We start from the raw sequence: 11,666 nt of genomic DNA, 5'->3' as shown, positions 1-11,666 counted from the left end.
TGTTTGTGATAACTATGATGTATGATAGCCGTGTATGCAAAGTGACGAGTGTGTGCACAGGCTAAATGTGAAAATTTACCAATTTTAGCTATGTAGATTCCTTTCATGCCTTAATTGAGTTACCTTAACATGTCATAGTCATCATTTCTAGTCTATCTTCGCTTGCTTTACTTGTCTTATCTCTTACTTGTTAATTGCCCTACATGTTTAGTTGAAGTTGTTATTGTTTCCTCTATTCCTTATTCATTATTTAATCGTGAATTATTTACTTGAAGTTGTTATTCTTGCAATATCTTGTTGATGAAACCAGTATTAAGTTATAAAGGTCGTGATTCAGGTTGAGGCAAAGTGTTAAGTTGTGAAATACTACTATGTTGAGTTATTCACTTCCGGTTGTTATTGTTGAGACTTTTGTGTACATTGTGGTTGAGACATTGGCTCTTTATTGTGTAAATACTGTTATTGTTGATTTCTTTAGCAAGTTATGATGTTGAGCACTTGAGGTGCGATTTGTGATACATTGTGATATTGATACGCTTGCGGTGGTATAAGTTTTTGGGGTTGAAACGCTTGCGGTGAGATAAGGTGGGCTTGATACACGTGGCTAGTAGGGGAACTACTAGAAGCCACGTGGTGTTATAAGGTGGGCTAAAATGCGGGATGCTATTTCGGAAAAAGGATTTTAAAAACTAAATGCAAGGCTCCTGCAGTGATATAAGGAATGATTGTGAATTATTCTTGTGATTTGAAGCTATGAGGAGGTGCCTCGGTAGTGACTCTTGTTGGTATTTCTTTATTGTTGCACTTGACTTTGATTGTTTCGTTTCCTTAGCATATCATTCCTTGTTCTCTCTGTGTTGCATTATTTGCTTTAGTTCCGTGTAGCTAACCTTGATATATTATTTATTGTTTCAATTGCATTTCTATCATTACTGCACTGTCATACACTTGTACAACTTTTCTTATTTATTCCAGTAGGGCCTTGAACTGACCTCATCACTACTTTACCGAGGTTAGGCTTGGTACTTACCGGTACCGTTGTGGTGTAATTATGCTACGCTTCTGCACATCTTTTTGCGCAGATCCAGATACCTCCTACCAGCCCAGGTGCAGGCGAGAGCTCATCTTCGGAGACTTCAAGATATACCTGCCAACGTCCGCAGGCCTCGGAGTCCCCCTCTATCTAGAATATTCTATTTTCCTTATCCTTTTATAGACATTGATGTATAGGATTATTCAGTACTACTATTTAGAGCTTGTGACTTGTATTCCCCGGGTTTTGGGAAAATGTATATACTTAGTTACAGAGTTTCTTTATGTTAAATTGTTGAGTATTTGAGAGTTATTTTTCATTTCAGTTATATTCCGCATGTTTTGTTAGGCTTATCTAGTCTTAGAGACTAAATTCCATCACGACATCCTACAGAGGGAAATTGGGGTCGTGATAGTATTTGTTTTTCCCTCCCAATTTGAGTGAGGTGGTGGGAATTGTAGTTTCCCACCTCATATGTACAACAACCAACAAAATCTTGATCAAAATATGCTCCATAATTCGAAATTCAACTACTCTACCAACATACCCAATAATAAGAAAGAAACATAAAAAATAAAACTAACCTAAGGGAAAATAGGAAGGGCACTATTACGTGGGAGTGGGGCGAAACAAAAAGAAAAACAAAGAGAGAGGGGGGAAGGAAACGAACAAAAGAGAAGAACGGGGGGGGGGCTTACCAGTTGGGGAATGATGGGAAAAGGGTAGAGGCATAAGGGTGGGTTTGGGATGTTTGAACGCGACAGAGAGAGAGAGGGAGATAAGAACTGGGAACAAGGGGGAATGGTTTTAAGTTATTAGGAAAAAAAAACTGGAAAAAATAAATAGAAAAGAGAAGAAAAAAAAAGTTTAAGACAATTTAGCGAAGTCAGTCGTGCCATGGGCTGACTTCACTGTCCGCAAGAAGTGGTCAGCATGACTGGCGCTTCTATTTACGTGCAGCGCGCGGGCGCAAACACGGCCTTACTAGCGGGTATTTTTCAGCTTTGCTATTTTCGAGAAATCAGTCGTGCCATGGGCAAACTTTACTATTTTTTCCATTTGGCTAGCCTGGGACCGCGTCTGCCTTCGCATAAGGCACCGAATTAGACGAGCCTACTGCTGGCCATTTTTTCATCTTTTCGAATTTAGCCACTTTTGGCCTTTTCTCATTATTTTTTCGCCCCAAGTCATTCCAATTTTCCCAATCGCATTCCTGCAACATTCATAAATATGTCAATACTTCCACAATTCCAAATCAAACAAGTAAAATAAAGAAAAACATGAAAATTGGGTTGCCTTCCAATAAGTACTTAATTTAACGTCGCGGCATGACGAATTACAATAAAACCATGGATTGCCTCCCAAGAAGTGCCTGATTTAACGTCGCGGCACGACTCGGGATATCCCTTATCAAGGATATATTCAAGTACAAGGTCGAGATCATTTTATCTTCCTCAACCATGCCTTGATAGTGTTAATGGAACTCGTCAAGCTCATGCAACTCTATGACACTACTTGTACCTACAAATTCCATATCAAAATTCAGTTGCCTCAATGCCCACAACGCTCTATGCTCCAACTCCACGGGTAAGTGACATGCCTTCCCAAACACCAATTTATACGACGACATGCCAATTGGAGTTTTGAAAGCGGTACGATTGGCCCAGAGTGCATCATCTAACTTTCTTTCCCAATCCGTTCTTGTAACATTCACGGTCTTTGTCAAAACACTCTTTATCTCTCTGTTCGAAACCTCCACTTGCCCACTCGTTTGTGGGTGATATGGGGTAGCAACCTTGTGGAGAACACCATATTTTTCTAACAACTCTGCGAAGGCTCGGTTGCAGAAGTGAGTGCCTCTATCAATGATTATTGCCTTTGGAGTTCCAAACCGTGTGAATATATTCTTTCTAAAAAAACCAACGACCTCATTTGCATCATTTGTAGGGAGTGCCACAGCTTCCACCCATTTTGACACATAGTCCATAGCAACGAGTATGTACTTGTTGCATTATGAGATGACAAAAGGCCCCATGAAATCGATTCCCCATACTTCAAACACTTCCACCTCCTGAATTGGGTTCATGGGCATCTCATGTAGGCGGGAAATATTCCTGGTCCATTGGCATTCATCACAACCCTTCACCCAGAAGTGTGCATCTTTGAACAATGTCGTCCAGTAGAAGCCAGACTCCAACACTTTTGTAGTTGTTCTTACTCCCCCAAAATGGCCACCATATAGGGATGCGTGACAAGCTTGCAAAATAGAAGATTAGTTTATCTCGGGGATACATCTCCGGATCATGTTATCAACACAAATCCTGAACAGATAAAGCTCATCCCAAAAGTACATACGACAATCACGGAAGAACATTTTCTTTTGTACATAGGAAAGGTCATAGGGGACAATACCGCTCGCCAGGTAATTTGCAATGTATGCATACCATGGCGCTACCTCAAGGTTTGTGGCCAATAGTTGTTCATCCGGTAAAGTCTCCATGATATCTTCTACCTCAACCTTCTTCTCTGCTCCTTCCAGCCTAGACAAGTGATCATCCACTTGGTTCTCCGTTCCGTTCCGGTCATGGATTTCCAAGATGAATTCTTGCAGTAGCAACACCCATCGAATTAGGCGCGGCTTTGACTCCTTCTTCTCAATTAGGTACTTGAGAGTAGCATGGTCAGTATAAACAATTACCTTCGAGCCTATCAGGTATGACCTGAATTTGTCAAATGAGAACACCACTGCTAGCATCTCCTTCTCGGTCAGTGTGTAGTTTAGTTGGGCACCACTCAGGGTTTTACTTGCATAGTAGATTGGGTGCATGACCTTCTCTTTTCGCTGCCACAACACTGCTCCCACAACATAATCTCTTGCATCGCATAATAGCTCAAATGGTTGCTCCCAATCGGGTGCAACTATGATAGGTGCAAACACCAGCCTCTTCTTCAATTCCTTAAATGCTAACCTGCAATTATCAGAAAACGCAAAAGGGTGATCTATTTCAAGCAATTTACACAAAGGATTAGCAATCTTGAAATTTTTTTTATAAACTATATGTAGAAACCGGCGTGACCAAGGAAACTTCTTATTGCCTTGACGGAAGTGGGTGGTGGCAACTTCTCTATTACATAAACCTTAGCACAGTCCACCTCAATGCCCTTACTTGACACTAGGTGTCCCAAGACTATACCTCTCATTACCATAAAATGGCATTTTTCCCAGTTTAGCACTAGATTAGTTTCCATACATCTCTGCATCACTCTTTTCAGATTCCTAAGGTAGTAATCGAACGAGTTTCCCACCACTGAGAAATCATATATGAAAACCTCCATTATGTGCTCTACTATATCTGTGAAGATAGCTATCATGCACCTTTGGAATGTGGCGGGTGCATTGCATAGGCCAAACGATATTCTCCGAGAAGCATAAATGCCATATGGGCAGGTGAATGACATTTTCTCTCTATCTTCTGGGGCAATAAAGATCTGATTATACCCCGAGTATCCATCCAAGAAGCAAAAGTGGGACCTCCTTGCCAATATATCTAGCATTTGATCAATGAACGACAAGGAAAAATGGTCTTTTCGAGTGGCCTTTTTCAATCTTCTATAGTCCATACAAATTCTCCAACCCGTTACTGTTCTTGTTGAGATCAACTCATTGTTCTCATTTTTCACAGCAATTATTTCACCTTTCTCTGGAACACACTGAATTGGGCTAACCTAGTTGCTGTCAGAGATGGGAAAAATGATTCCCGCATCTAACCACTTGATCACTTCCTTCTTCACGAATTCTTACATGTTATGGTTCAGCCTTATTTGATGTTCTCTTGAAGGTTTGTGCCCATTTTCCAATAGAATCTTATGCATAAAGAAGGCCAGGCTGATGCCCTTAATGTCTATAATGGTCCAACCAGTTGCAGTCTCGCACTCTTTCAACACCTGCAGAAGTTGTTCTACCTGCACATCTAACAAACCAGATGAGATAATAATAGGTAAAGTCGAGTTAGGTCCCAAGAAAGCATACTTGAGGTGAGATGGTAGCGGTTTCAGCTCCAACTGTGGTGGCTCTTCGATCGATGGCTTAGCTGGAGGGGTCATTCTTTCTTTTAAGTGTAAAGGCTCGAATTCGAGCTCTCTTTTCCAGTACCCTTGGCCTTTAAGAGCCAACACCCACTCCGTCAAGTCCTCAATATTTACCTCTTCTAAGTCATGAGGCAGGTTGCTAGAGGGTCTTTTGCATTAAGTGCCTCATCATCTTCCTCCATGATCACATCCACTACTTCTATCAAAGAGAAATTTGTAAACTCACTGGGTCGCCGCATAGGCTTTTGCACATTAAATGTTATTTATTCATTATTCAGCCTCATCTTCAGCTCCCCAGTTTCACAATCAATCAGAGCTCTTCCTGTGTCCAAGAACGACCTTCCCAAAATTATGAGAATCTCCTTATCAACCTGGCAGTCCAGAATGATAAAATCTGCCAGAAATATAAACTTTCCAACTTGCACAAGTACATCGTCAAGTATACCTGATGACCTTTACACTGTTCGGTCAGCTAGCTATAGTAACATAGATGTGGGCCTTGCTCTTCCAATGCCTAACTTTTTATAGATAGATAATGGCATCAGATTTATGCTCGTCCCCAAATAACACAATGCTTTGGCGAATGCATAGCAACCTATGGTGCATGGAATTGTGAAGCTTCCAGGGTCGGATAACTTCTCAGCTATAGGTCTTGTCACAACATCACTACAAGTCTGAGTCAATGTCACAGTTGCCAAGTCTTGAAAGTCGAACTTGCGAGATATCACGTCCTTCATCATTTTTGCATAACCGGGCATCTCCCTCAAGGCATCAATCAGTGGAATGTTTACATGAATCTGCTTCAACATTTCCATGAATTTTTTGTACTTCTCATCCTTCTGATATTTAGCAAACCTTTGTGGGAAGGGTGTTGGAGTTCGCTTCCTTCCTGTGACTTGAGTTAGATCCTGCTCCGACACTTTTTCTGATGACGTCTCTTGCACTCTCTCAGTCTCCTTTGCAACCTCTTTTTCTTTGCTTGTTTCCTCTTGTGCATGTTATATCGTTACCTCTGTTAACTCTGTTGACTCGTCTACCTCAATTGGCACTGGCACAAGTATCTCAGTTGGTCGGCTTTCACGAGTAATTTCTTGCTCTAGATCAAGATCTCTACCATTTCTTAGACTTACCGCCATAAGCTGCTTCGAGCCCTACTCTTTTGGATTTACATGTGTGTGCGCAGGTAACGTCCCTTGGGGACGATTATTTAGAGCCATAGATATTTGACCTAACTGAATCCCAATGCCTTTTATCATTGAGTCATGTTCTTCAACCTTCTCTTGCATTTTTCTATTGGACCCAATCAATTGTTGCAGCATTCCTTTAATTTCAGACAACCCATCACTTATCTCACTATCTGTTGTTGTTGAGGCCGTTGATAAGCTAGCTGTTGATTTTGCTGATTGTATCCTTGTTGCCTTTGGTAAGGCATGACTTGATCATATGGTCGCATAACTCTAGGATTGTTGTTGTTATTGTATTGTTGTTGTGCTGGTCTATTCTACTGCCCCTAATTTTGACCACCTTGCCTCTCGCCTCCATAGTTGCCCACATAGTTCATATTCTCCTGATAGTTCTGGTTGTCATTTTCACCGCTCCACGAGCACACATATGGTTGGTTAATGCATGGTATGCATAAGCCTCCATTAGTCATGTCAACTATATGTACTTGTTTCTAGCCTGATTCATCGATCTTCTTGGTGAGGATACTCATTTGCGTCATCAGAGTGGCCAAATTCTCGGCTATAGAGTTGTTTGGGTCCAAAGATACTGAGTGAACTACAGAGGTCATTGTAGTGTGTCTTGTCATCCATCCTGAATTTTGAGCCATTTTATCTAGCAGGACCTTACACTCTCTAAATGATTTGCTTACAAATGCTCCACTTACTGAAGCATTAACCTTGGCCTTCGAGCTATCTGCCAATCCCATATAAAACCTTTGTCCCAACATCTGATAAAAAATGCCATGATGTGGACACTTAACCAGCATCCCTTTGAACCTCTCCCTCGTTTCTTATAGTGTTTCATCTGGTTTCTGCCTGAAGCTCAATATCTTATCAACTTGCTTGGCAGTCTTATTGGGTGGGTAGAACTTGTTCAAAAACTACTTGACTAATTCCTCCCAAATGGTGATGGAGTTTATGGGAAGCGAATTAAGCCAAGCCTGAACTTCTCTAGTCACTGATAATGAAAACAATAACAGTCTGATTGCTTCCGGTGTCACATTCGGTTGCCTTTGAATGACACAAAATGACAAAAAGTTTTTCAGATGCTGTTGTGGTTCTTCAATGTAAGACACGGAGAACAGTCCCTTGTTCTGCGGCAGATGTAGCATGTTGTTTGTGATGTGAAATGACTTTGCTTGTATCTGAGGGACTACAATTGCGGTTGCTAGATTTTCAGCAGTGGGTTATGCCCAATCATACAAGGCTGCTTCTAGTACAAGAGGTGCCACACCCTGATTGTTCGGGTCATTCCCATTGTTTCATTATTTTGGTTGTCTATGACGTCCCCCATGTCTAGTTCGATATGTTCTGTTAGATTTTATTGTTGTTTGTCCTTCTTGTTTGCACGATTTAATGCCTTGAAAGCTTTCTCAAGATCCGGTAATGCTTCAAACAATTTATCAGTTTTTGAATATTTTCTAGGAATGCACCTGTAACATACAAGACTACAAACGTTAGACTTTCAGTATAATGAATTCACAAAATGAAGAAAATTGACTAAACTAAAAATCCTAGCAATTCTTCTTGCTGTAATTAATAACACCATTAATTCTTCGGCAACGGAGCCAAAATTTTATCACGCCCAACTATACCTTACAAAAAGGACTAAGCGGTCATTGCAATGCAATCCGCTTTATAAGTTTGGAGTCAAATCTCACATGGAATTAACCTACTAATCACAATTGCTAGTTTCGTAAGAATTCAAGTAATCAACTTCTAAAAATATTAAATAATGAGTTGAGTGTTTACTAACTAAAAGTAATGTAATTAAAAAGCTATAATTTTATTACTAACAAAGCAAAAGTTGTAGACAAGATTGGAAAGGTCTAGGGTTACGATTTTTCCTCTTATCGAAATTCTCCCCGCTACGTCTCCTATAAATTTGCCTAGATATTCTCTACCAATTGTGAGCACTTTAGGTGTCGTAATTCTCTTATGAGCAACTATAATAATTTATTAAACGTATTCTTCCAAACTACGCTAGCTGACATTAGTTCACCGGTCACTAAGTTCACACCAAGGTTTCGTTATTCCCAATCCCACCTTTAAACCCTTCGTATTGATCCCTCATATACGTTAGGAGTGATATTGTTCAACAACTACCTAAATATGTACCATTTTCCAAGTAACATACACTAAATAGGCATAGTCAATTAAGGGCCATTCAATCACCACAATAATCACGTAGAGAAAATCCAATGGCAAACTTATATTAAACGCAACAAAAATTCATCTCCAAGAGGTTCCATCAAACCCTAGAATAAAGAGTTTAGCTACTCATAATCATTTGCACAACTACAATATAAGAATTCATCACTAATAATAGAAAAAAGAAGAAGAAATATAATATTCTTGCCTTCAAAGATGTTGTGTAACCCTAAAAAAGTCGTTCTTTGATGTATGTATATCACTTAGGGTTGATAAGGGGCAGAACTTTTCAATCCAACTTCGGATGGGAAAAGCTGGAATCTGCATCTACCTTCGCGCGTCGCGCGCCTATGGACGCGGATTCAGCTTTTGAAATTCTTCCATTTCGTGAAGCGATCCGTGCCTTTGCTTCACTTTGTTATTTTGTGCCTTCACTTTTCTCCATTTCGCGTCCGTTTTCGTGCCACGCACGAGAATAGACGAGCTCCCAATCCTTCCATTTTTCTCCTTTTTGCAATAATTTGATATCTTTTGATCCATTATCATTCAAGCTCACTCCTACAAATAAGATATACGTAATGAGTATAATTCACTTCAAAAATCATGTAATCTCCCGCAACTCACACGACAAATGAGATGAAAATACACTCAAAATTATGCACTTTTGGCCATGTCAACGGGCACAATTGCCATGAATAAATTAAAATACTGATGAAATATCTTGTATAATCTTGCTTTGAAATCAAAACAAATTTTAATACAACTACTAACAAACTATCAAAATTTCATCAAGTGTTTCTCCATAACAATGTTTCGTATATCCCAAAAGTAAGGCAATTATCAAAGCTAATGAAATCTTCAAAATTATTAAATTAAAGCATTAGAATCCGTAATAGAAATTTTAACTTCATAAAAGAAATTATTAACCTCAAACGAAAAATGGATTGTGGAAGAACTTTCCTACACTTTTTCCTTTTTAGTGATCCGGGTAATTATTCACACCAATTTGACATAAGAAAATGGAATTATAAAACTAAAATGGAAAATAAAGAGAGATAAAAATGACAATTTAATAGCATAAGGCTCGTCGTCATCATGGTCGAAAAAGAAATTTGGAAGAAAAACTTGGTTAGTAAAGAATATAGGATGGAATTAGCAAAAAAGGAAGATGAGTCAGGGATTAAAAGAAAATTGGGTAAGATGAGAACTTATTTTGTAACTGATTTGAATAGGAAAACGAAACTAAATAGAGCATGGAATTTGTAACTGAAATTTGTGCAAAAATATGTTTTCATTAGTTGGAGGGTTGGAACGGTTACACATAAAGAAAAAACAGATATTTAAAATGGATAAATGAGAGAAAAGAGCAAAAAAAAATAAAAAAAATAAATATCTTTCCAAGCCCAAGAGAGGTGCCACATAAGCATTCTTATTTCCTTTTTTATATTATATATAGATAGATAAATATGAATGAATATGAATGATTCTTCTAATGTGGGAGGAAAAGTTTCAAATGACTTATTGTTGGAAATAATTGTGCTTCTCTTATGCTCCATTTAGCGTATGTTCTCTTTACTCTTTCTTACTGTGTGGGGAACCTTTAGTTTAGCAAAAGTAAATACAACTCATTTAGATATTAGGAACTTTCAATAAATGTTTGAAATTGAGAATTTTCAAATGTAAATTTCTGAAGTTAAAAAATTTTAGTTCTAAATTCAGATTCAAAAATATATAATTAATGACTTGCTGAATGCTTACCGATTAATGTGATGAGCCTATTGTCACGGAGGAAAGTGTGGCCTCCATGCAAAGTGGGTTCATGTATAGGTGGCCTCGACGATGTCGTCCTCATATCTCAAGCCTACATTTCCTTCTATGTGAAAGTCACACATGTTCAAATGCTTGAGATGGTGACTTGTTACCATCCTTAAAATTTTAGTTACTTCTCGTATGTTTTCGTTATTTATTCTTCACTTGGTTAAGGATTGCAATATAAACCTGTACATTGACAATATGCACTGCACTTATATTTCCAAATGAGCCAAAAATTTAATTTAAATATCTAAATTACATAAGCGTACGATGCTACTTTCTTTTCACTATCCAATATGGATAACCTTAAGTCCTCACATTGAAAGTGCACTATAAAATTGAATGTGATAAATCATATGATATTAGCATAATTCCAAAATATAAAAGAATATTCACTAACAAATATATAGACGAATATTATTAGTTTTAAAGGCATCATATTAGAGAAGTAAGTAGTTGCTCATATGTAAATCTATAACAACAAATTTGTAGAAGGTGTAAAATATCCAAACATTCCCTGCTCCAAAAAGTTTCAAAAAGGAAACAAAGAAGATTCAAATTTTGTAGATCTAACAAAAATATTTTTAAATAATAAGAAAAAGAACATAGACCATCTTATTCTTCTTGTATTTTCTTTAAAAAAAATGGTAACTCAATCTCACCTAGATTTACAACTTGTTTGAATAGTTGTTTCGTATTGTATTGTATCATATTGTCATTTTAAATACAATATTTGTTTTGATTGTTACTTTAATTTTATTGTATTGTATCGTTAAATTCGTTGGTATGTAATGGCGAAAAGTGTCATTTTATGTAACGACCGATTTAGTATGGTCGCGTCGTCACTTATTTTTTTTTCTCTCATCTTGCCCTTTTTCTATTATTAAATAATCCTTTCTATCATTTATTCTACTTTTTATATAATAATTCTATATTGTATCGTACTTATTTTTGTAATATTGCAAATTTATTTTTCATATTGTTGGTGCTTGACATCATGAAACGATGGGAAGCAATGCAATCTATTCAAATATTATATTTATCAAAATTATACAATACAATATAATACGATATATTATGTCAAACATGTAATAACTGTTGAAACAAGTTGGTGGTGATGTGATTTACCAACTTTGTACATGCCTGAACATTTAAATTTAAAGTATCATGAACTATTATTAAGATTACTAGTTTAGGCCTTATCTGAATCTTCTTGTATAGATAAACAAGTCGGTCGGCTTCGATCGTTTACATGATTATGGATAAAATTAACGAGGACTCTAGAGTTTCCTTTTCTATACTTTGACTTCGATTAGTATCATTAAATCGTCTCAGTAGCAACTAGCAATTACCAAACC

General features: G+C 37.7%; 1 protein-coding gene and 1 non-coding gene across 2 annotated transcripts; one reads left to right on the top strand and one right to left on the bottom strand.

Moving 5' to 3' along the window:
- Positions 1-5,385: 5,385 nt before the first annotated feature.
- Positions 5,386-6,258, bottom strand: LOC104113513 (uncharacterized). The gene is made up of 3 exons (XM_009623701.1): positions 6,133-6,258; positions 5,718-6,030; positions 5,386-5,516 (listed from the first exon to the last, which is right to left on the bottom strand). Exons 1-3 carry the CDS (start codon positions 6,256-6,258, stop codon positions 5,386-5,388), a joined length of 570 nt encoding a protein of 189 aa, XP_009621996.1.
- An 825-nt stretch (positions 6,259-7,083) lies between these two features.
- On the top strand, positions 7,084-7,190 carry LOC117280856 (small nucleolar RNA R71). The gene has a single exon (XR_004511450.1). It is a non-coding gene; the product is annotated as a small nucleolar RNA R71 (small nucleolar RNA).
- Positions 7,191-11,666: the final 4,476 nt, after the last annotated feature.

This window comes from Nicotiana tomentosiformis, chromosome 1 (genome assembly GCF_000390325.3).
Source record: "Nicotiana tomentosiformis chromosome 1, ASM39032v3, whole genome shotgun sequence".
In the NCBI taxonomy this organism is placed as follows: domain Eukaryota; kingdom Viridiplantae; phylum Streptophyta; class Magnoliopsida; order Solanales; family Solanaceae; genus Nicotiana; species Nicotiana tomentosiformis.
Note: the sequence above shows the minus strand (reverse complement) of the source record. Positions and strands in the feature narration are given on the sequence as shown.

Excerpts from the sequence above, each read along its gene's own strand:
- LOC104113513 (XM_009623701.1), bottom strand. The coding sequence starts at position 6,258 with ATGGCGGTAAGTCTAAGAAATGGTAGAGATCTTGATCTAGAGCAAGAA. Across the intron at positions 6,031-6,132 it reads AGTCAACAGAGTTAACAGAG|GATCTAACTCAAGTCACAGG; the intron begins GTAACGATATAA and ends GTGTCGGAGCAG. Across the intron at positions 5,517-5,717 it reads CACAATTCCATGCACCATAG|ATTTTATCATTCTGGACTGC; the intron begins GTTGCTATGCAT and ends TATTTCTGGCAG.